This window comes from Manis pentadactyla, chromosome 4 (genome assembly GCF_030020395.1).
Source record: "Manis pentadactyla isolate mManPen7 chromosome 4, mManPen7.hap1, whole genome shotgun sequence".
NCBI classification, from domain to species: Eukaryota; Metazoa; Chordata; class Mammalia; order Pholidota; family Manidae; genus Manis; species Manis pentadactyla.
This window is the reverse complement of record NC_080022.1, coordinates 101,298,267-101,321,464: the sequence shown is the minus strand read 5'-3', so window position 1 is coordinate 101,321,464 and position 23,198 is coordinate 101,298,267. Positions and strand designations below refer to the sequence as shown.

The 23,198-nt window shown below is 57.2% G+C and overlaps 2 protein-coding genes across 8 annotated transcripts in view; one reads left to right on the top strand and one right to left on the bottom strand.

The window, feature by feature from the left end:
• Positions 1-20,403, top strand: part of CELSR2 (cadherin EGF LAG seven-pass G-type receptor 2) — a 27,670-nt gene extending 7,267 nt beyond the window's left edge. Inside the window, exons 2-34 of one of the 4 annotated variants that reach the window (XM_057500561.1) lie at positions 582-1,229; positions 3,231-3,453; positions 3,876-3,991; positions 4,110-4,198; positions 4,592-4,749; positions 5,151-5,314; positions 5,473-5,598; positions 5,957-6,123; positions 6,368-6,655; positions 6,739-6,913; positions 7,130-7,271; positions 7,440-7,560; positions 7,988-8,171; positions 8,349-8,450; positions 9,114-9,208; positions 9,435-9,644; positions 10,141-10,324; positions 10,437-10,565; positions 10,652-10,832; positions 10,989-11,156; positions 11,254-11,380; positions 11,492-11,692; positions 11,985-12,159; positions 12,483-12,595; positions 12,745-12,824; positions 12,914-13,040; positions 13,151-13,273; positions 13,876-14,003; positions 14,236-14,324; positions 14,425-14,619; positions 14,761-14,931; positions 15,071-15,305; positions 20,347-20,403. In XM_057500561.1, coding sequence (XP_057356544.1) covers positions 582-1,229; positions 3,231-3,453; positions 3,876-3,991; positions 4,110-4,198; positions 4,592-4,749; positions 5,151-5,314; positions 5,473-5,598; positions 5,957-6,123; positions 6,368-6,655; positions 6,739-6,913; positions 7,130-7,271; positions 7,440-7,560; positions 7,988-8,171; positions 8,349-8,450; positions 9,114-9,208; positions 9,435-9,644; positions 10,141-10,324; positions 10,437-10,565; positions 10,652-10,832; positions 10,989-11,156; positions 11,254-11,380; positions 11,492-11,692; positions 11,985-12,159; positions 12,483-12,595; positions 12,745-12,824; positions 12,914-13,040; positions 13,151-13,273; positions 13,876-14,003; positions 14,236-14,324; positions 14,425-14,619; positions 14,761-14,931; positions 15,071-15,305; positions 20,347-20,359 — 5,447 coding nt within the window. In that variant the 3' untranslated portion in view covers positions 20,360-20,403. Of the gene's footprint in view, positions 1-581; positions 1,230-3,230; positions 3,454-3,875; positions 3,992-4,109; positions 4,199-4,591; positions 4,750-5,150; positions 5,315-5,472; positions 5,599-5,956; positions 6,124-6,367; positions 6,656-6,738; positions 6,914-7,129; positions 7,272-7,439; positions 7,561-7,987; positions 8,172-8,348; positions 8,451-9,113; positions 9,209-9,434; positions 9,645-10,140; positions 10,325-10,436; positions 10,566-10,651; positions 10,833-10,988; positions 11,157-11,253; positions 11,381-11,491; positions 11,693-11,984; positions 12,160-12,482; positions 12,596-12,744; positions 12,825-12,913; positions 13,041-13,150; positions 13,274-13,875; positions 14,004-14,235; positions 14,325-14,424; positions 14,620-14,760; positions 14,932-15,070; positions 15,306-15,619; positions 17,359-20,346 lie in introns of those variants that run through there. The other 3 variants (XM_036916663.2, XM_036916662.2, XM_036916660.2) reach the window with 3 other exon arrangements.
• PSRC1 (proline and serine rich coiled-coil 1) lies at positions 19,641-23,198 on the bottom strand. 4 transcript variants are annotated; one of them, XM_057500564.1, is made up of 8 exons: positions 23,119-23,198; positions 22,682-22,818; positions 22,533-22,590; positions 21,654-22,095; positions 21,183-21,297; positions 20,845-21,093; positions 20,422-20,515; positions 19,641-19,879 (listed from the first exon to the last, which is right to left on the bottom strand). In XM_057500564.1, the coding sequence occupies exons 2-8, from the start codon at positions 22,698-22,700 to the stop codon at positions 19,834-19,836; spliced, it is 1,023 nt and encodes a 340-aa protein (XP_057356547.1). In that variant the 5' UTR covers positions 22,701-22,818; positions 23,119-23,198; the 3' UTR covers positions 19,641-19,833. The 4 variants fall into 4 exon arrangements, with proteins under 4 accessions (XP_057356547.1, XP_057356546.1, XP_057356548.1 ...); XM_057500563.1 differs by having other exon boundaries at positions 19,641-19,816; XM_057500565.1 differs by having other exon boundaries at positions 19,641-20,202; positions 23,119-23,197.

Below are 23,198 nucleotides of genomic sequence, written 5' to 3'. Positions count from 1 at the left end.
ACTGACCCAGTTCACCCCCCACTCTCTGCTGTGGTAAGGGAGGAGGGAGCATAGCCAGGGTCAGGGTTATGGGAGTGTTGAGACATAGAGGCTGAGGGGGCAGAAGGATAATTTTTGTAGGTTTCTCTTGGTGCTCTGGGCTCTGTAGAAGGAAAGAGAAAGGCAAAATAGGGTTCTTGGGCTCAGAAGCCCTTAATCTGATATAAGGGGCAGAACTCATGGCTCCGGCAAGGAAGGCACACAAACGTTAAAAAATATGCCATGCTTCACAACAGAGGGTTTGGGGTAAGTATGCAAAGAGAATTTCTGAAAATTCCATCCCTGTAAGTGCCTGTGGAGGCTGATCCCTCATGGAGTGACTTGCTCACAGGTGGCACACACATACTGTGTTGGGCACCTTATGCCAGTTAGAAAAAATCCCTTCTAGGCAACTAAGCGATGCAGAACTATGCTGGCTGGATTGCAGCCACACTCATTCATTGCTCCCGGCACTGCTGCTCAAGGCCAGGTCTACAGCTTGGCACCCCTCCCTGCTCTTCCCAGCCCCAGGCCAGGTCCTGACCCGTGTCATCTCTCTGCAGACGGTGTGCACAGCGTGACTGCCCAGTGCGCATTGCGTGTCATCATCATCACTGACGAGATGCTCACGCACAGCATCACGCTGCGCCTGGAGGACATGTCCCCTGAGCGCTTCTTGTCGCCCCTGCTGGGTCTCTTCATTCAGGCGGTGGCGGCCACGCTGGCCACACCCCCTAACCACGTGGTGGTCTTCAATGTGCAGCGCGACACCGATGCGCCGGGTGGCCACATCCTCAACGTGAGCCTGTCGGTGGGCCAGCCACCCGCGCCCGGGGGTGGGCCGCCCTTCCTGCCCTCCGAGGACCTGCAGGAGCGCCTGTACCTCAACCGCAGCCTGCTGACGGCTATCTCGGCGCAGCGCGTGCTGCCGTTTGACGACAACATCTGCCTGCGCGAACCCTGCGAGAACTACATGCGCTGCGTGTCGGTGCTGCGCTTCGACTCCTCCGCGCCCTTCATCGCCTCCTCCTCGGTGCTCTTCCGGCCCATCCACCCAGTCGGGGGGCTGCGGTGCCGCTGCCCGCCGGGCTTCACCGGCGACTACTGCGAGACGGAGGTGGACCTCTGCTACTCGAGGCCTTGCAGTCCCCATGGCCGCTGCCGCAGCCGCGAGGGCGGCTACACCTGCCTCTGCCTCGATGGCTACACAGGTGTGCCAAGAGAGGGGGTCCCGTGGGGGCGGCCCTGGAGAGCTAACGCTATGGTGCGGGTACAAATCAGCCCAAGGACTGGGGCTGCCTCCTCCCTGCTTCTCATCCACAAATCCCACTGGCTTATTTTACAACAACCTATTAAAGAGGGCAGAGAGGGGAGCCCTTCTTCTCCACTACTTCCCACTCTCCCACACCAGGTGTTGCGGGCGAGGTCAGCACTAGCTCTTGAACCAGTCTGCGTGGGTTTATATACTAGCTCTGCCCCTGGTAGAGGTGTGACCTTGGACAAATGACTTAACTTCTCTGTTCCTCAGTATTTTAAAGTGGGGATAATGGATCTACTAACAGGGTTGTTGTGAGGGTGAATTTAATTAATTCAGTACCTGTGGAGAGCTAGCCTGCAGTGTCGACGGTGATTTAAGGAAATGCTGAGATCAGGTGACTTGCTCCAAATCTCCTCCTACCTCTTGACTACCGGTGAGGCTGGGCCTGGAACCTGATCTCCCTGCACAGCCGAGTGACTCCCTTTCTGAGCCGCAGCAAGTGCTTACCTTCTCAGGCGCTGAGGGGCAGGCGCAGTAGAGCTGGGGAAACCAGAGGGGTTTGGTGGTGGGGTAGGGGTGTTTTAGATCATTGCACCTGTTCTGTAGCTGTGAGGCCAGAGTGAGTGGAGCAGAAGTGGGTGATGGCAAGCAGGCTTGCCGCATGCTGGCGAGAGCAGGTGGGCCTTGTCAGTCTCAAGCAAGGAGGCTGGAGGGCAGATGAGCAGCTACTGAAGAGGCTTCTAGCCCCAGTCCTGCCCAGGTGCTGGTAAAAGAGGGGCACTCGTGATCAGGAGGCCTCCCTGTTGGCCTGTGACATGTGGTCTTACACATCCTGTCCCCAAGCCTCTCCCTGGGATGCGCACTGCCTCTGCTTTGTGCTTTTGAACCCTCCCTGCAGGCCCCAGCTTCTCCGCAGGACATCCCTTCCCCTCAGCCCGGATGCCCTAATCCGCCTCCCTTTCCTCCAGAGCCGTGCCCCTCACCAGCTCTGCCAGCAGTAGCAGGCAGGTCCCACTGCCCACCCTGCTGCATGTTCCTGCCCAGAACTTGCCAGACGTAACTCCTCTCAGCTGCTGCTGTGGGTGGGGGTAGAGGGGAGGACAGGGCTTGGGGGAGGGGAGGGGAGTCTTTGTCCAGGAGGATAGGGAAGGGGCGCTTAGAGTAGGCGAACAACAGTTTCCATGGAAACAAGAGCCAGTCACTAGGCACAGGAGCTGAGAACCTATCTCTAGAATCTGGGAATGGGGAGGGAGAGAAAGGCGTGGATTTTTCCCGTCTGATGTTGGAATTTTCAGCTCCTCCACTGAATCCCAGTCTGCTCCTAGGAATCAGTTCCCTGACCTGTCAGCATCTCCCAAGTGCACAGAGGTCCTCCGTCTGGATCCCAGAGCCCAGCGTGGGAGTTCCTTGCCCGATTCCTGGGGAGTCCCCAGCTTCCTCCATCCAAATCCCCATAACTTGGACAAATCCAAGTGGAAGCCTGGTCTTGTCCCCAGGGAGGGAAACTGATCTTGGTGCCTGACAGGGACAAAAGCCCCAGTGGAAGGCTGGGGGTAAGGGAGTTTGGCACACCAGCTCTCGTGCTGTCCTGCAGGCCCTTCACTCCATGCACATTCACCTCTGAGGGGCCAGAACATCCCCCTACTAGGACCTGGGCCTCAAGACAAGGGACCCCAGCAGGCCTGTGCTCTAGAGGCCCAAGCCAGGGTATGGAAGGCACTGGGAGCTTCAAGGACCTTGCAAGGAGCAGTGTATGGGATTGTGACAGTGTCACCATGGGCCCAGGCATAGCACCCGGAATTCTCAGAACTATGGACACATGAGAGGAAGTGGAGATGCCTGGGAAAGTTTGGGAGTGTCATGGGAAAGCTGTCACTGGGTAGGGAGGAGTCCCAGTTCTTCTCCTCCTCCTCCTGAGGCATGTGGTACTCACCCTGTCTCTCCTCTGGCCCAGGTGAGCACTGTGAGGTGAGTGCCCGCTCAGGCCGTTGTACCCCAGGTGTCTGCAAGAATGGGGGCACCTGTGTCAACCTGCTGGTGGGCGGCTTCAAGTGCGACTGCCCATCTGGAGACTTCGAGAAGCCCTACTGCCGGGTGACCACGCGCAGCTTCCCCGCCCGCTCCTTCATCACTTTCCGTGGCCTGCGCCAGCGCTTCCACTTCACCCTGGCTCTCTCGTGAGTGACTGGGTGCTGGGGGATGAGGGAATGTGCTGGGATCCAGGGGTGCCCCCCCAACCCCTGTTCTACAGACAAGGTGAGAGCCAGGCAGCGAAAGTGTGGAGAGCAGGTGTAAGCAGAGCCAGGTCTGAACTTGGAGTTGCCTGTGCACTTTGCCAGCAGACAGTCCTCACCCTCAGGGTCCAGTTATCATACTTCCCGCCCTCACCCTTGAGGGTGGGGAGCCAGGATGCCAGGGTTCTGGTGCTAGTTCTAGTTTGGGTTTATCTTCTACATTCTAGCTCCACAGCCCAGAGACTGAGCCCAGGTGTCAGCTTTCCAGAGGATCCCAAGTAGGATCAGGGGTTAGCTAGGGGGCTAGGGTTCTGGCATCTAGATGGGTGCCCCATTCCCTAGCCCTGCTCCCAACTCCTGCTCAGGTTTGCCACCAAGGAGCATGATGGGCTGCTGCTATACAACGGGCGCTTCAACGAGAAGCATGACTTTGTGGCCCTTGAGGTGATCCAGGAGCAGATCCAGCTCACCTTCTCTGCAGGTGACCCTTGCCCAGCTCCCAAAGGCCCCGTGTCTCTCTGGACCCCCGACCCCAGGGCACACCCTCCCCATTCCCAGTCCTCCCCTGGTGTCGCAGCTCACCTGGGTCCTTTCCCCAGGGGAGTCGACCACCACTGTGTCCCCATTTGTGCCCGGAGGGGTCAGTGACGGCCAGTGGCACACAGTGCAGCTGAAGTACTACAACAAGGTGGGTGTAGGGGGGTCAAGGTTGGAGGGTTCTGTGCTTGGCTCAGGAGCCCACACAGAGCTAGGTGGCGCTGCAGCCAGGGGGGCTGATCATGACTCTTGTGGTTGAGAGGGAGGGAGGAGGGTAGGTACTTTGTATCTTACTGGGGCACCCCCTTCCCCTGGGTAATGCTCGACGCTCCCCGTTCCATTAGGCAGGCACAGCCTCAAAGGAACATGGAAAGAGTCATGTGAGCGCACGTGTGTGTACATGTGTACACGTGTGTGTGTGTGTGTGTGTGTGTGTGTACTCCAAGGGGTGTCAGTGTTTGTTTGCCAGTGTGTTCGTGCCTGGCCATGAACCTGGTGGACTCCTTGCCCACTGTTTCTCTTCTCTGCCCTTCCCTGTCCTCAGCCACTGTTGGGCCAGACAGGGCTCCCGCAGGGCCCATCCGAGCAGAAGGTGGCCGTGGTGACGGTGGATGGCTGTGACACAGGGGTGGCCCTGCGCTTCGGAGCTGTGCTGGGCAACTACTCCTGTGCCGCCCAGGGCACCCAGGGTGGCAGCAAGAAGTGAGCAGGGGAGGGGCCTGGGGATGAGATGAGGTGCAGGGTCAGGCAAGGATAAGGGTGAGCTCAGGGGTTCCTGAAATGGCAGCCAATCCAGACGGGGGACTTTCCTCACCTTGCTTCCCTTAGCACCTGCTTGGCCCTCTGTGGGGGCTGGGGTGGGAGGTGGGAGTGGGCAAGATAAGGGGATTACAGCAAGGCCTTGTGGGGCATCTGGGATGGGGTGGGGAAGAGATGAGAGCAGCTCCCAGTTGGGGTGCCTCCCCATTCCCTGGGGCTGCTCTGCAGGGCCCCTTGGACTCCTGCCTCGGCCCTTCCCCACTAGCCTGGCAGGGCTAGGGCGGAAGGAAGAGCCAGAAGTGGCCCTGCGCGGCCTCACGTGGCCCTCATCTTTGCTCCCCCAGGTCTCTGGATCTGACAGGGCCCCTGCTGCTGGGTGGGGTACCTGACCTGCCCGAGAGCTTCCCCATCCAAACGAGGCACTTCGTGGGCTGCATGAGGAACCTGCGGGTGGACAGCCGGCACGTGGACATGGCTGACTTCATTGCCAACAACGGCACTGTGCCTGGTATGGAAGCCCGCGGTGTGGGCAGGGCCGGGGACCCGGTGTGCAGATGGCGTTTGGGCCTGGGGTGGGGAGACTTACATGTGGGGTTCTCAAAACCCCCTCCAGCTCCATGCTTTATGCTTGGAGCCCCTACCTGAGTCCCTTCCCCTCTGTTCTAGGCTGCTCTGCCAAGAAGAATGTGTGTGACAGCAACACTTGCCTCAATGGGGGCACATGTGTGAACCAGTGGGACGCCTTCAGTTGCGAGTGCCCTCTAGGCTCTGGGGGCAAGAGCTGTGCCCAGGGTAGGAGGGCAGCCATCAGAGGCCAGAGCCTGGGAGCTGTCAGCTGTGCTGGGAACACTGGTGGGGTCGGGACAGGCGCTGGGCAGGGCCCAGGCAAGCTGGGCTGTGGGTGGAAAAGCATGTCTGGGCAGAGCCCTGAGAGGGTAACACCGGAGACAAAGGGCCCAGCCAGAGGCAGGCCTGGGCACAGTGTGGGGTGGGCCTAGCGCAGGTAAGTGCTCTAGAAGGAGGGGCTGGCAAGGGGAGTGGGCTCAGGAAGGACAGTGCCCTGCCTTGCATGGAGCCACCACTCTGAGCACCATGTTCCTGGGGCACCCAGCTGGCCCACCCCTCAGTCTGCCTTTATCTGCCTCCCCAGAAATGGCCAACCCACAGCGCTTCCTGGGCAGCAGCCTTGTGGCCTGGCACAGCCTCTCGCTGCCCATTTCCCAGCCCTGGCACCTCAGCCTGATGTTCCGCACCCGCCAGGCCGATGGCATCCTGCTGCAGGCCATCACCAGAGGGCGCAGCACCATCACCCTGCAGGTGATTCAGGGACGGGTTGCTCGGAGGAGGGCCCTGGCAGGCAGCGCAGGGTCTTTTCTTTTGGGTGAATGGAGAAGTAGCTGGATTTGTTTGGTGGATCACTACTGCCATCTATTGGGACCAATGGAAATACCTTTTCTCTGGTGTCACCTGGGCCACAGGATGGGTTTGGTGGTCCAGAGGGCTGGAAGAAGAGCTGATTAGGGCAGTTTTCTGACCCTCTTTTCTCTCCTCTCTGTGCCAGCTGCAAGGGGGCCATGTGGTTCTAAGCGTGGAGGGCACAGGGCTCCAGGCCTCATCTCTCCGGCTAGAGCCAGGCCGGGCCAATGACGGTGACTGGCACCATGCACAGCTGGCACTGGGAGCCAGAGGGGGCCCTGGCCATGCCATCCTGTCCTTTGACTATGGGCAGCAGCAGGCAGAGGGCAACCTAGGCCCCCGACTGCATGGGCTGCATCTGAGCAACATCACGGTGGGGGGAGTACCTGGGCCAGCCAGTGGTGTGGCCCGAGGCTTCCGGGGCTGTTTGCAGGTGAGCGTCCTCCCTTGCCTTCCCGTCCCCACCCCCTGGAGGCCCGCTTCATGGAGGGTCAGCACTGCCCTCGTCCTTCCCAGGGTGTGCGGGTAAGCGAGACACCTGAGGGTGTTAGCAGTCTGGATGCCAGCCGTGGGGAAAGCATCAACGTGGAGCCAGGCTGTAGCCTGCCTGACCCCTGTGACTCAAACCCGTGTCCTGCTAACAGCTACTGCAGCGATGACTGGGACAGCTATTCCTGCCGCTGTGATCCAGGTATGCCAGGAGTCCAGGGCAATGTGCTAGGTCCGCGGGTGCCCAGGGCCCATCTGGCTCTGCTATGTGACTTGGGGCCAGTCACGTCACCTCTCTGAGCCTTGTCTCCTGCACTACAAAGCTGTAGCTCAAGAGTGGAGGAGCTGGGCGAATGCAGGTTTGAAGAATGTGCAGGGGAGGGTGGGGATTGAGCCTCTCCCATCCTTCTAATCCCAGGTTACTATGGTGACAACTGTACTAATGTGTGTGATCTGAACCCATGTGAGCATCAGTCCGTGTGTTCCCGAAAGCCCAGTGCCTCCCACGGCTACATCTGCGAGTGCCCCCAAAATTACCTTGGGCCATACTGTGAGACCAGGTGAGTGGACCAGGGCATGTAGCAGCAGGTCCAAGTGGCCACCGCCTATTTCTGGCGTGGCCCTCAGAACACTTGGCTGAGTTGCAGCCAGGGTGAGAAGGGCCACAATGGCTATCCCACATGGGAGTGGCAGAGGGAGCTCACGGCTGCCTGGGTCCTTCTCTCTAGGATTGACCAGCCTTGTCCCCGAGGCTGGTGGGGACACCCCACGTGTGGCCCATGCAACTGTGATGTCATCAAAGGCTTTGACCCAGACTGCAACAAGACAAGTGGCGAGTGCCACTGCAAGGTGATAGCCCCAACCTCGGCCTCCACAGCAGCGTCCTTGGTCTCTGCTCTGCACCTCCTGGGTCCTCGGGAGGCAGCGGAGAAAGCCTTCCTGCAGAATGCTGCCAGCTGCGCACCTTTGTTCTGACAGGGCAGGCACCGGGCTGTTTGTTCTCCTGTACTGGGATGTGGGGAGACCCAGGCCCGATATTGAACCAGTGAGCTCTGGGCCAGCTGTATGGTTGTTTGCAGCCTTTTCTGAGCAGCTGGCATCTCACCGATGGGTTAGACTCCAAATCGTGACCAGTTGTTACATATTTTAAATAGCACTCTTGGGGACACCTGAAGTCAGGGAGCCTCTCTCCCAGGGACCCTCGCTGAAAAGACCCATGAGCGTCCAGGGCAGAGAACTTGAACCAGTGACCCCTGCCCTCCCCTCTCCCTCCCAGGAGAACCACTACCGGCCCCCTGGCAGCCCTACCTGCCTCCTGTGTGACTGCTACCCTACAGGCTCTTTGTCCCGAGTCTGTGACCCTGAGGATGGCCAGTGTCCATGTAAGCCAGGTGTCATTGGGCGCCAGTGCGACCGCTGTGACAACCCTTTTGCCGAGGTCACCACCAATGGCTGTGAAGGTGAGGTGGGGCTCCTGTGATGGGCGGGGCCTTGCCCTCTGTGTGCTGCTCTCAGTGTCCCTGGGAGGCCAGGAACAGGGCCTGCTGCAGGCCTGAGGTTGCTGAGGGAGTGCTGGGGACCCTGGACATTGCTGTGGGTGGACAGCTGCTCCTGGGTGACTCTGTGCTTCCCTGCAGTGAATTACGACAGCTGCCCCCGGGCCATCGAGGCTGGGATCTGGTGGCCCCGAACCCGCTTTGGGCTGCCTGCTGCTGCTCCTTGCCCCAGAGGCTCCTTTGGTAGGTGCCATCATCAGTGGGGTGTGGGTAGGAAGCCCCTGGTTGAGACCCCACTTTCTGGAGTTCTGGAGACTCCATGTCCCTCCTTCCTTGGCTCACTGTTCTCTGCTCTCAAGGTTGCCCAGATGAAAGGCACCTACACCTCACACTCTTAACTGAGGTGCTGAAAAGCATGCAGGGTGCCCAGCACAGGGCTGAGTACTAGAGATTCAAACTTAATCACCCAGGGATCCAATGCTCAGCTCACCACCTGGAACTAGAGTTACACTACTAGGAAGGCAGTCTGGGGAGAAGGGCATGGCAAGTATTGTCCCAGGGGGTGCAACCCTGGGGTGGGGGATGGCACTGGTCCTGGGAAGGACAATGAGCAGAGTTCCTAAGCAGAGAGTGGCAGAGAGCACAAGGGTGCCTGGAGAGGGCAGTGATGTCAGGGCCTTCAGGCAGCCCCATACCTCATGCTCCTGTGGCCCTTGTTTGGGGGCATTTCACAGAGGTTTGGGCTCTAGTGTTCTCCATACCTGTCCTCCTGTTTCACGTGGGCTCCAGGAGGGCAGGGCCCTTGTTTGCTTGTCTTCCGGCCTGTGAGGTCCTGGCCCTCAGCTAGTTCTCAGCAGCCTCCTGAGCCTTTCCCTGAGGTCTGCCCTCTTGGCTGCCTCCCCCCAGGGACTGCTGTGCGCCACTGTGACGAGCACAGAGGGTGGCTCCCCCCCAGCCTCTTCAACTGCACATCAGTCACCTTCTCAGAGCTGAAAGGCTTTGTAAGTGAACCTCCTCCCCTTGCCCAACCTCACTTGCCCACACCCTCTCCCCAGTTTTGAGAAAAGGGACTCGAATTCTAGCCCCTGCCTTCTGGTCCCTGTCCCCGTCCCTGGAGCTGCTATTTCTTGCCTTTCCTAAGGTCCATTTACTCCAGAGTTTCAGTTCTGCCCGTTGGGCACCTCATGCCCTGCCCCCATGTCACTGTTGTGTCTGGCTTTGTCCTAGGCTGAACGGCTACAGCGGAATGAGTCAGGCCTGGACTCGGGGCGTTCCCAGTGGCTGGCCCTGCTTCTGCGCAATGCCACACAACACACAGCTGGCTACTTTGGCAGTGATGTCAAGGTGGCCTACCAGCTGGCAACGAGACTGCTAGCCCATGAGAGCGCCCAGCGGGGCTTTGGGCTGTCTGCCACACAGGATGTGCACTTCACTGAGGTGGGGCTTGGAAGGGGCAGGGCTGGCTGGTTAGGTGGGGATCACGGTGAGTGAGCCTACTCCTGGCAACCTAGGGGCCTAGTGGCACTCCCTATGCTTGCCTTTAGGGAGCTCCCAGCTGGCATGAGGCCTCCATGAGATCCCCTGACCCATGGCCCAGCTCTTGAGAAAGTCAGAGCACCCTTTCCCAACCCTTTTCAAAGCAAAGTGCCCGTAGACAATCTTGTTTGTCTTGGGGCCTGTTCTGGTCAGGCTCCTGGGTGCAGAGATGAGGGGTGCTGCCCTCCCACTGTGCCAGGGCAAGGAGGAGTCAGGATCTGGTACACCTGTGTGGGCCCAGGCACAGGGCCTGGGAAGCTCTCAGTGAGCAGGAAGGATTAGAGGGAGCAGTGTGGTGGAGGCAGCTGGGGGAGGGCTGGCCTAGGCATTGGCTGAGGCTGGCAGGATGAGAAGGTGTGGGGCTGCAGGCACAGCCCACACCTGTGCCTGCCCCCAGAATCTGCTGCGGGTGGGCAGCGCCCTCTTGGACATGGCCAACAAGCGGCACTGGGAGCTGATCCAGCAGACGGAGGGTGGTACCGCCTGGCTGCTGCAGCACTACGAGGCCTATGCCAGCACCCTGGCTCAGAACATGCAGCACACCTACCTGAGCCCCTTCACCATCGTCACACCCAACATTGGTGAGCCTGGTGCCCCGGGCCGCAGAGGGCTTTGTGGAGGGTCCCAGCAAGGGTGACTGTGCCGGGGGCCTGCCCACCCCACCCGGCAGCTGACCTGTGACCCTCTCCCTAGTCATCTCTGTAGTTCGCTTGGACAAGGGGAACTTCGCTGGGGCCAAGCTGCCCCATTACGAGGCACTGCGTGGGGAGCGGCCCCCCGACCTTGAGACCACGGTCATTCTTCCTGACTCTGTTTTCAGAGGTCAGTGGGGGACTAGAGGGTGGGGCAAGGGCCTAGCTGCAGCTTCTGTGAAGTCCCCATCTGAATGGATAGTGTCTCCATCCCAGAAACACCCCCTGTGGTCAGGCCCGCTGGCCCTGGAGAGGCCCAGGAGCCAGAGGAGCTGGCGCGGCGGCAGCGGAGGCACCCAGAGCTGAGCCAGGGTGAGGCTGTGGCCAGTGTCATCATCTACCGCACGCTGGCTGGGCTGCTGCCCCATAACTATGACCCAGACAAGCGCAGCCTGAGGTGAGTGGCTGGGGAGGCAGGGGGTGGGTGAGGGTGCAGGGTGGGTGGGTGAGCGCTGAGGCACAGAAGGGCGGGGATTGGGGGCATCTCAGAGTGATGAAGGGGGACCGCCAGACACAACTCCATGGTGACTGTGTACCTGCCTGCCCCTGTCAGAGTTCCCAAACGCCCTGTCATCAACACACCAGTGGTGAGCATCAGTGTCCACGATGATGAGGAGCTTCCGCCCCGGGCCTTGGACAAGCCAGTCACGGTGCAGTTCCGGCTGCTGGAGACAGAGGAGCGGACCAAACCCATCTGTGTCTTCTGGAACCATTCAATCCTGTGAGCCTGAACTGCCCTACCCTCAAGCTTTGGGTGGGGAGCCCAGGCACCTGGACGCCCTACCATCTTTGTCTCCTGACCTGCCTCCCTCATGCAGGGTCAGCGGCACTGGTGGCTGGTCCGCCCGAGGCTGTGAAGTTGTCTTCCGCAACGAGAGCCATGTCAGCTGCCAGTGCAACCACATGACGAGCTTCGCTGTGCTCATGGACGTGTCCCGCCGGGAGGTTGGACCTACAAGAGGCAGCCGCCGGGCTGGTGGGGGAGCCCAGGGCACTGGGCTGGGCGCTCAGGCCCTGCCCTTCCTAATTCCCTGGCTCCCTGCCACTCACCCGCAGAATGGGGAAATTCTGCCACTGAAGACACTGACATACGTGGCCCTAGGGGTCACCTTGGCTGCCCTGCTGCTCACTTTCCTCTTCCTCGCTATCCTGCGTGCCCTGCGCTCCAACCAGCATGGTATCCGACGGAACCTGACTGCAGCCCTGGGCCTGGCTCAGGTGGTCTTCCTCCTGGGAATCAACCAGGCTGACCTCCCTGTAAGATGTTCCTCCTCACTCAAAAACCTTCCCTCTAGCTCCCTTATAAATCCTCCCAGGCACCCCCGTCCCCTGTGGCAGTAACTGAGAAAGAGCCCAGCCCAGTGCCTGGCCCACAGCTTCCTCCTCTCTAGCTGCTCCACACCTCCCTAGCATGCTGGAAGCACCATCCTGTGGCCCAGACTTCCCCTGAAGCACCTCCCAACCCCCAGCCCCACCCCTCTGCTTGACAAGAGGAGCCCATGCTCTGGGCAGGCCCTGGGCTCTGACCTAGCGTGGCCTGGGCCCTCAGTTTGCTTGCACGGTCATCGCCATCCTGCTGCACTTCCTGTACCTCTGCACATTTTCCTGGGCTCTGCTGGAGGCCTTGCACCTGTACCGGGCGCTCACGGAGGTGCGAGACGTCAATGCTGGCCCCATGCGCTTCTACTACATGCTGGGCTGGGGCGTGCCCGCCTTCATCACAGGTATCCCCCACCCCACCCCGGGCCTTAAGGTTCTATGTTCCTAGGCCCTTGGTCCACTTTCACACCATATTCTCCCTACTCACATCCCAGGCCCAAAAGCCCATGTCTCTGTGTCCCAGGCCAAGTTCTCCAAAAGTATCCCTCTGATTTAACCCAGCCCAAGCCCCTGCCCAGGGCTGGGTCCCTCATCTTGGAGAGGTGGGCAGGGACGGGCTGTGGGCAGAACCCTTCCTCTGCACCTGGCCCTGCAAGCGCACTTGACCACCTGCCTGATCCCCAAGCCACTGTCACCCCTCCCCCTGCTGCTGTCACCATACTCCCAGGTCTAGCTGTGGGCCTGGACCCTGAGGGCTATGGGAACCCCGACTTTTGCTGGCTCTCCATCTATGACACACTCATCTGGAGTTTTGCTGGCCCTGTGGCCTTCGCTGTCTCGGTAAGTGCTTGAAATTGGGCTGGGGGTGAGCAGGCTGAGTGTGTCCCCACCATCCCCTTTAGGGGTGGCTGAAGCTTCTGAACCACTATGGGGCTGGGTGGAAGCTGTCTGTTCCCTATGATCCCCTCACACCTCCCCTCTCCTGCTAGATGAGTGTCTTCCTCTACATCCTGGCGGCCCGGGCCTCCTGTGCTGCCCAGAGGCAGGGCTTTGAGAAGAAAGGCCCTGTGTGAGTATGGGGCATGGGTGCTTGGACAAGGGACAGGCATCAGTGAGGGAGGCCTCATGGCCAGACTCAAGGCCTGCCCTTCTCCCCAGCTCAGGCCTGCGGCCCTCCTTTGCGGTCCTCTTGCTTCTGAGTGCCACGTGGCTGCTGGCTCTGCTCTCCGTCAACAGTGACACCCTCCTCTTCCACTACCTCTTTGCTGCCTGCAATTGCATCCAGGTACCTGGCCAGGCCCATGCCTTGTGGGAACCTTGTGGAGAAAGAAGTGGAAGCTTGGCTCTAGGGTGCCTGAATAAGCACTTAGACAGTTACTGCCTCTTGCCTGCCAGGGCCCCTTCATCTTCCTCTCCTACATGGTGCTTAGCAAGGAGGTCCGGAAAGCACTCAAGTTTGCCTGCAGCCGCAAGCCCAGTCCTGACCCTGCTCTGACCACCAAGTCCACCCTGACCTCGGTGAGGGGGCCAGGAGTCAGGGAGGTGGAGGGGCCTTGGCAGGGGAGGAGGAGGCGGGAGGCCCGAGGAGCTGATTCTCTGTGCTTTTGGCTCCACTTTTTCTCCATCCTTACATCCTTTCCTGAAAGGAGGAAGGGATGGTGAAACGGAGTATGTGGCCTGGAGGGAGGGAGTCATGGAGGGTGGAGAGGACTACTTCAACTCGGGAGAGGTAGGAGCAGAGCTTGAAAGAATAGGATGACGAAGTGGTCAAGACATGTAACCAGGTCATGAATGCCCAACGCCTGAGAATCTCTCGATTCTTGGTAAATTTTCGATGTCTCCCAGGCCACGCAGGAGACAGTTCCTGGAGCCATCTTCTTTAGCAAGCCCTTGTACAGCCGAGTCCAGGGTGCTTGGGCTACACAGGGCTGGCACAGCTATGGCAGAGCTACAGCCACTACCAGGCCCTGATATGGGGGCAGCAGAGATGCAGGGCCTCTCTCTCCCAGACCTGGGCATGTGGAAGGTAGAACTTAGGGCAAGTCCCTTCAGCAATTCCACTGCAGCCTGCAGCCACTGCAGCCTGCTCCCTGCTTACCTGTCTCCTTTTCCCTGCCTAGTCCTACAACTGCCCCAGCCCCTACGCAGATGGGCGGCTGTATCAGCCCTATGGAGATTCAGCTGGTTCTCTGCACAGCGCCAGCCGCTCAGGCAAGAGTCAGCCCAGCTACATCCCCTTCTTGCTCAGGTGAGCCCTGGCGATAGGAGGACTGGGGGTGGGGAGGGGAGAGCACTGTGCGTGCTAGAAGCCAGGCCAGTCAGTGCTGGGAAGTGAGTAGCACACACCATGGCTGCATGGGTAGCAGCTTGAATTAGAAGCAGGACAGACACAGAGTATGAAGTGGGCAACCCGGGAGAGAAAAGAGAATGGGATGCTGGGAAAGCGCCAGGCTGACCCCTCCAGCATGGTCTTGTCTTAGGGAGGAGTCTACAATGAACCTTGGCCAAGGACCCCCTGGCCTTGGGGACCCAGGCAGCCTATTCCTGGAAGGTCAAGACCAGCAACATGGTGAGGGCAGATGCCTGGTGCCGGTGGGGGCAGGTGCCTGGTTTTGCTGGGGGTGGGTGGAGGCAGGTGGGCCGGCAGTGATCTCTCTTCCACCTTCCAGATCCTGACACAGACTCCGACAGTGACCTGTCCCTGGAAGATGACCGAAGCGGCTCCTATGCCTCTACTCACTCATCAGACAGTGAAGAGGAGGAAGAGGAGGAGGAGGCGGCAGCTGCATTTCCTGGAGAGCTGGCCTGGGACAGCCTGCTGGGACCTGGCACCGAGAGACTGCCCCTGCACAGTACCCCCAAGGGTGGGCCAGCGCCAGGGCTGTGGCCTTTCCTTCGGGGGACAATGGGAGGGCAGAGGGCCTGGCATTCCTGAGAAGCAAGACTAGGGTTGACTCCTAGCTGTCCATCTTTTCGGGGCTTCACCTGTTTCCTTTGTCTGCCAGATGGGGCCCCAGGGCCCGGGAAGGCCCCCTGGCCAGGAGACTTTGGGACCACAGCAAAGGAGAGTGGTGGCAATGGGGCCTCTGAAGAGCGGCTGTGGGAGAATGGAGACGCCCTGCCTCGGGAGGGATCCTTGGGGCCCCTTCCCGGCCCCTCCGCCCAACCCCACAAAAGTGAGTGGACTCTGCCCAGCTGCTCTGCTCCCTGCCAACCACCTCACGCCTTACATTTCCCTGCAGCTAGTGGAGCCGTCTGGGGCAGTGCCATGCTGCTGTTGCCTGTTGCTCATGCTCCCTGCCCTCCCTGCCACAGGCATCCTCAAGAAGAAGTGTCTGCCCACTGTCAGTGAGAAGAGCAGCCTGCTGCGGCTACCCCTGGAGCAGGGCACCGGGTCTTCTCGGGGCTCCTCAGTCAGCGAGGGCAGCCGGGGCATGCCCCCTCCCCGCCCTCCACCGCGGCAGAGTCTCCAGGAACAACTGAATGGGGTCATGCCCATCGCCATGAGCATCAAGGCGGGCACGGTGGATGAGGACTCATCAGGCTCCGAGTGAGTGTGGCCAGGAGGGCGGGACAGGGTGCGGCCCCGGAGGCCCTGGCCAGGCTCAGAGCCACCTCCGGGCCTCCCAGGCTGTGCAGGTTGGCATCCAGTGGACAAAGGGGCTGAGGGTGGCCCAGTTCCCTTACTGCGACAGCCTGCAAACCATGGTGTCAGCCCCGCCCAGCATCAGGCAAAGAGAGGGAGGGTTGGGGCTGGGGATGCTTTTCTGTTTTCTTCTTCTGGTGAAAGCTTCTCACCATCTTCTCTGCTCCAACTAATTTTCTGTCTGGCTTTTCTGTCACTTTCCTTTCCTGCTTCTCCAGATTTCTCTTCTTTAACTTCCTGCATTAACCCTGGGCCGGTGTCCTACACCCTGAGGCTCCCTTATTTTCCTCTGCTGCACTCATGACCCCACTCCTGTCTTGTGCTTTATCCTGCCCCTGCTCCCCACCGCCTGCCTGCCGCAGCGACGAAACATCCATCTGAGGAGCCTGGGCCTTGCCGGGAAGGGCCCCACCCCACCCTCCCCTCCCAAGGCCACCTAGTGCCAACTCCCTCCCCTGCCATACCCCCACTGCACTTTGGACCCCTGGGGCCAACATCTCCAAGACAAAGTTTTCAGAAAAGAGGAAAAATGAATTTTAAAAAGGATCTCCACTCTTCATGACTTCAGGGATTCATTTTTTTTATATGCTGGAAACTGACTCCCCTTTCCCTTCCCAAAGAGGATAGGACCTCCCAGGATGCTTCCCAGCCTCTCCTCAGTTTCCCATCTGCTGTGCCTCTGGGAGGAGAGGGACTTTTGGGGGGCCTGCCCCTCACTTGCCATCACCAAAAGCAAAGGACGAAGCCACACGCACCCGGGGCATCGGGCCCTGCAGGCTGCAGCTGGGCGGGCCTCCATGCGGCAAGGGCGCCGGGGCCAGGGCCCTCCTCGGCCAGCCTGTGCCGACCCTCCCAAGAACTGAAAAAGCCCTTTCCGGCAAGGGGGCAGAAGGACTCAGCGCCCCTGGCCCCCCAAATGCTGCATGAACACATTTTGAGGGGAACCCGTGCCCCGGGGTGACGGCCGGGCCACCCCAGCCCCTCTCCTTTCCCTGGACTCCAGCTGTGTGCTGCAGCCCAGGCATTTGCTCAGTTTGCTGACCCAAAAGTGCTTCATTTTCCTGCCTGACCCCCACTGGAGAAGGCCAGTCATGTGTTCAGTTGCGCTTCTTTGCCGTGGCCTGGGTGGGGTGGGAAGGTGAACACAGTGCTGGCCCACTGCCCCGGGCTGTCCCAGGCACAGGTGTCAGTCTGGGTTCCGGGGTCTGCTCGCCCACCCAAGGTCAGACAACCCCACTCTGCCTGACCTGCTGTGGCCTCTGAGACATGTTCTATTTTTAACCCCTTGTGGGAATTGGCTCTCCTCTTCCAAGGACCAGGTCCCATTCCTCTTTTTCCCCCTCCCCTACATACCCAGCTCCCTGTGAAGAGAGAGTTAATATATTTTTTATTTATTTGCTTTTTGCGTTGGGATGGGTTTGAGTCTGGTCCCAGGGGGTCTGATGTGGCCATGACAAATTGGGTGAGTGCCCAACAGTCCTGGTGTGGGGGCCTGAGGCCTTTCCCCTTGCTCCAAGCTGTCATCTCCCTGCCTCCCCCCACCCCCACCCTCAATTTTGCCAACCGCTATTCATTTGAGTCACCATTTACGCAAGCATGTATTCCAGACTTGTCACTGCGTTTCCTCTGGAGCAGGTGGCCAGAAAAAGGCTATGGGTGGAAAAAAATGTCCCTGTTTCTCATTTGTAAGGCTGGTCTTTGACTTTTCTGCTGTCAATTCTCTCCCTGATACTTCCCCTCAGCAATTCCTGCAAAGGGTTAAAAATTTAACTGGTTTTTGCTACTGATGACTTGACTTAAAAAAAATACAAAGATGCTGGATGCTAACTTGATACTAACCATCACATTGTACAGGTTGATTGTTACTGTAAATATGGTAGGGTTTTGTGTTTGTTTTTTCATTTCCCCATACTACTGAATAAACTAGTTCTGTGCGGGCTGAGCACTGTCAATAATGTGCTTCTGTGTGGTGCCCTGTCCTTTCAGAGGGAGGGAAGGACCTGGTCCCTGGAAAACAAGAACAGATAGGGCCCTGGAAGGGCCAGGAGGTCAGGGGACTCAGATACTAAGTGGCTGATGAGCTAGTCCCTCTACTGACACTCCAGCAGAAGTCCCCAGAAGGCCTCATCAGCACAAGTGCCCAGATCCTGGCTTTCCCAAGGAAGATGTGGCAGATGGCAGGAAAGTATCCTTTTCACCAGGCCAGGAGGGACTTGTGCGGCTGGAGAGGCTGCACAGAACAGGCAGATTTCAAGCCCTGTTGAGTCCTGGGGGCAGAATTCAGGAGGTGGGGTGGGCTGAGTTGAGAGGTTAGTGTGAATTTAAAGGTGCTCCATGACTAGGCACCTCTTAACTCTACTTCTCTGGGCCATTTTGTTTTTTTTTTCCCATTGGAAATGAAGCAGCTACTCCATACTCTAGCCAACTATGTGTTCTACAGCATTACTTCCATTCCCAAGTTTTGTGTTCTTGAAGGTCTATTCAACAAATTAGATAGGGAGTCAACATGGGGGCAAGAGAGGGTAGTGATTAAGAACACAAACCCTGGAACCAGACTGAGTGACTTAATCTCTCCCAGCCTTAGTTTCTCTGCCTGCAAAATGAGGATAGTAACATCCATCTAATAGAGCTTTTATGAGAATTAAATGAGTTAACACATGTAAAGTGCTTAAACAGTTGACAGTGCATAGTAAGAGGCCAATAAATGTTGGCTTTCTTTGTTGTCACTACTGGGTGGGGGTGGAAGTAGAGTGCAGAAGGAAAGAGAAAAAACAGAAAGCCAGACTAAAAGGGAAGGAAGCAGGTAGTTGAACAAGAAAGGCAGCTGTGGCAAGTAGGCCTCCTCCCTAGCTGGCACTGCCTACTGAATGTTGCTTAAGTGGGTTTGGGCCAGGGGTGGAGGGGACCAAAACTCAAGGCTGACCAAGAGTGAGAAGAATGTCTTGTCCTCTCCAGCCACCAGATGGCAACAGCAATGGGTCTGCATCTTACATTGCCTCCCAGGCCACACAAACGTGCCACCTGCTGGCCACACCTAAGTGCGTGCCTGGGCTCCACACCTTCCAGGGCTTCTGCCAGAGCAAGTCATCACCAACAGGCCCTGCTCACTAGCCACTAGGGCTGGAAAACACCTGAGATTTTCTTGCTTCTGCCGAATTTCTCCAGAGCTAAATAGTATTTGTCTCCACATCCCCTCGATCCCCAGGTCAATTCTTGGAATCCTAGAGGCTGTAGGAGTTGCTCTGAGAGGCTCAGGGATAGGTGACTATCTGGGCAGCTGTCACTGTGATATAGCGGAATGTGTTAAATGAACCTTAAGATCAGCCATAAAAAGGAAAAGAAAGCAGTGGAGGGCCCCGGACGCTGGAGCAGGGGAAGGTGCTTTACTAGGGGGCTTCTGGGCACGTAAGCATGCGGGAAGGGGCACCAGCTCGTACCCGCTCCTTTGACAAGTTTTCTGCTGGCTTCCTTAAGTCCTGCCCAGGCCTTCAAGGAGGGAAGTTCTCTCAAAACTCACAAGGAATTGAATTGGTTCTGATTACAGGAGTCAAAGGCCATGAGAAAAGGGAGACCCTTATTTAAATCTGTTAAATGAGTCTTTGTCATTCATAAACAAACACCCACCTCTTTGCACTCAACTATTCTTTCAACAAATGAATAAAAGTCTCTGCCACATAAAATCACAGCACTAGGCATCACACAGGTTTATAAGTCTTGGTGCTAGCCTTGAAGCCTAGGAGGTGAGAACAGAACACCAACAGTTCTAGTGATGTAAGGTAGAATGTGACCACTATCTTCTGCATCAGGTAATCAGTGATACTAAATTCCAGGGTGGTCCCCAAAGGGCCCCCTCAGCCCACGAGTACAGCAGACAAGATGCTGAGGAGTTCCTTGGAGGCTCTGTTCTCTTGCCAGGAAAGTACACCCAGGTTGAGGATATAAGTAACAATTTTACCAAGACCCTGGCTTGACAGACTCACATACTATGAATTAAGCTATACTTAACTTGATCTGGACCTACTAGTAACATCCGAATCCTGGGAAAGGGCAGCCTGTTACCACATAATGTGAACAATGGGATTAGTAACAGCCCGATTTGCTGTAATCTCATAGATTAGGGCGTATTCAGGCCCCTTGTCGGGAAGCCAATCCTGGCTCCCTCACTGTAATTACACAAAAGAGTACTCCAAATTTGTGAGAAATTGGAAGTGGCATTTACTTTCACATACAGAGAGAATATAAAAATATATTCATTTTATTTTAGAAAAACACAGACCAATGGAGTAAGCTTATCATAAACTGGCCTGTTGTGAGTCACAGAATTCACAGGAAACAAGTTCTGAAGACCAGGTGTCTGCATCTGTCTCTCTAAATAAGCTGAGTCCAGTAGAGGATGTGGTTCAGAAGAACTGCTCCTAGGGAAGCAGGGAGGTTAGCTACAGAGGTCATTCACATGTACACATCCAGTGAACCAATGCCTGGGAAGAAGATCAAACTCTGGAGCTGAACGTGAAAGTGAGGCTGGATGAGGACAAACCTCTCTCCTGCATCTCTTATTTCTGTTCAGTTTCACTGCTGGGAGGTGACCTCTTTTTCCTAATTTTCTTTCAACCCAAAGAGTTCAATTCTCCTCCAGCTCAGTCCTAATCCACCCCAGCTCTCACAGTCTCTACTCAAGTGGCTTCTCTTCCTCCTGTTCCTGGGCCAATGAGAGGCTTTGGGAGGCCAAGTAAAGGTGAGTCCAGGCAGCGACTGTAGTGGTTTGCTCCTCAATTTTTGTTTGCTGTCCTGATCTCTTTACCTAAAGAGACAGGAGAAACTGCTTTAAACTGCCCTTCCTCAAACCCATTTGTCACCCAACTGAATTCAAGTTTCTCAGAGTAGGAAGAAATGGGACTCTCTGCCCCACCAAGCTCCCCTTTCTCATCCCTATCTTGCCACACAGGATTCAGGGCTGATGTGCATAAAAGCTTGGAAGCACAGATGACACGGAGGAGAGAGACGTCTCAACCAGTTTTACCTGGTAGGTCCTGGGACTGCAACTTTCCTGGGGGCCTGCAGATTGCTGCGAGCAGCACCAGCAACTGGGAGATTTGGTCGCTGGGAAACAGGAACTTGATAAGGGTTAACAAAAGATATGAGTTAGCAGAAAGTTCAAGTGACCGTCTCAAAAAGAAATACCCAAAGAGGTGGAGTGAGTTTGGGATTAGTGCCTTTCCTCTCACCTAAGGCCAAAAAAAATAAGGTATTTGAAAACCAAGCCTCAAACTCTTTGCCCAGGCCCGCCTCCCGTCCTTAACTCAGTCTCCCCATCTCCAAGTCCATTGGTAAGGAAGACGGAGAAAGTGGTCACTGTTAGCAGCTCTGGGAGGGTGTGGTCAAGCTGGGCAAGGGTAGGTATTCTCCCCCCTTACTTCTTACCCTTATATCCGTTCTTCCTCACCTCTGTGCCCTGCAGCACTTGGTCTTGGAAGTCCTTTCCGGGTTGACAGAGAATCTGGAGGTGGAGCACCTTTGCTGGGTGGTACACTCCGGCTGGTGAGTGGCATTCGGCTGGCAGGTCTTGGGATGGCTGAGGGAACAGGGAGTCGACTGGAAGGCTTAGCAGCTGCTCCCGGTGTTCGAGACAGGTGCTGAGAGCTGCTGGTAGGAGGCTGTGGGACCGAGACTGGTCTGACAGGGGTAAGTGGGCCTGGTGGAGAGCGGGAAAGGAATTTTAGGGTGAGCACCACACCTTCCCTGTTCCCAGTCACCCACAGCTTGGCTGCCAGGCCTTCTCACTTGCTGGTGCTCTCCCACAGGGCCCAGCTTTGCCCCGGATTGGAGGAGTTGATCGGGCGAGAGGAGTAGATGCTGGGCTTTTGGATGTGGGGAACAGATTGCAAGTGGGTGACTCCTGAAACAACAAGAGAGAGAAAAAGGACTAAAATGGGAAAAGAATCTGTTCTGCTGCCTGGTTCAGGGATGGAGTTGGAGAGCTGCCTGGGTCCCAGAAAGGAAGGGCAGAAGGTAGCTGCCGACATCACCACCACCACCACCAATACCATTTACTGAGAGCTTACTATAGACATTATAGAGCTGTGCACAGACACTGCTAAGTGCTTTGCTTATGGTGTCTCATTCAATTCTAACAGTTCTGAGGTAGAATTCTGCTATCCTCATTTTACCAATGAGGAAACCACACTGTGCCTGTACCAACTGAGGCATGCACTGTGTCTGGGGCGCACATCCAACCCTGAACCCTAAACTCACCCTCTTCATGCCGGAGGGCCTCTTTCCAGATGCTGCCCGGAGAGACTTGACTGACCCCTTCCTATTACTGCTCCGGAGTCGAGGTGTCAGGCTGCTTGGGGAGGGCGTGCTCCATGCCAAAGAGCTCACAGTAGGCAGCAAGTCTCGGACAGGACTGTCCTTCAGCACAAAGGTCTCCCGCCGGGGGCTGGGCTTCACCTTGCGAGGCCCAGAGCCCTCACCTGCGCTCTCCCGCTCCTGCAGGGCACAGCGCTCCAGGTGAGCTGCCAGCCGGTTGGCCTCGTCAAGGATCTCCTCCAGCTTCTCTGGGCTGAGAGGGCCTAAGCTGAGCCTCAGACCCTGTGGGACGGGGGCCACTGCATTTGGGTCACTTCGGTGGGAGAGGCCTCTTCGGATGGGTTTCCCTGGAGTCATCAACACTGCCATGTCTTCCTCCTCCTGACTGAGACAGAAAACAAACCAGGCACCATGCCCACATGAAAGAGAGTAGGAAACTGGCAAAGCCCCTCACAGCAGAGCCAGGGACAACCCCCAAGCCCTGGTGCACATGCTGGCTGTCAGATATGGCTTCTGAGTGATGAGACACCTGGTTCTGTGAGGCCTGATGGGCCCTTAGCATTTAATTACATTGGAAATTATGCCACCATGAAGATGCTGCAAATTCACTTACCCCTCTTCTTAACACCCTGAAATCCCATTCCAGCTTATTCCTTCTTCCCTCCCCCAGTAGTGTCAAAGAGGCCCAAGTCATCCAGCCACCTAGCAGCCCCAGCACATCCGACCTTGATAACCCAACCTCAGAGGCCAATAATTAATCAGTAAGGGTTAGAGACAAAGAGGCAGTTGGAGAAAAGTAAGTAAGCATAAAGAAGCTGGTACCTGTCAGATGGTGACAGCCCTCCAAAGTCCAAGGTCTCATCCACTATGAACTTTACATCTGTATGGAATAAAGAATGAATGCCAGCCTTAGGTCCCTACCATGGCTCTCAATCGCGGGCGCCTCATTCTTCCCTCCAGGGTTTCCTTACCTTCCTCCAAACCTTCCATGTTCCAGCCAGCAGGATCAAGAGTCAGCTGAGACCTGAACCGGCGAGACAATATACCTTTCTTCAAGTGTCCATCCTGCCCAAGGCTCCCAGCTGGACTCAAGGTGCAAGCCAGGGGTCTGGAGTCATTTTGGAGAGAAAGCAAATGTCCCAGAAGTAGCAAATGACCTTAACTACCCCTGCTACCTCCCGGGAAGGTGCAGAGAGCTCCCTGCACCCATCCCCCTGCGCAGCCCGCCCTCCCGTCGCCTGGCAATCTGGCCTCTCCTCACTGGGGACGATCTGAGTGCCCCATCTTCCTCCCCGCCGCCATCCTTTGGCTTCTCCCGCTCCCCAAGCCACCTTTCCATACCCCACGGCACCACAGCCACAGCACACCTCCAGCCCACCCTTAGTTTTCCCTTTCCACTATGCCTCACCTCCCTTGGAAGGTGCTGTCTTCCCTAAGCTAGTCCCGAGAATCAGCACCGAGGGGGCGGGGCTCCTTTCGAATCTCTAA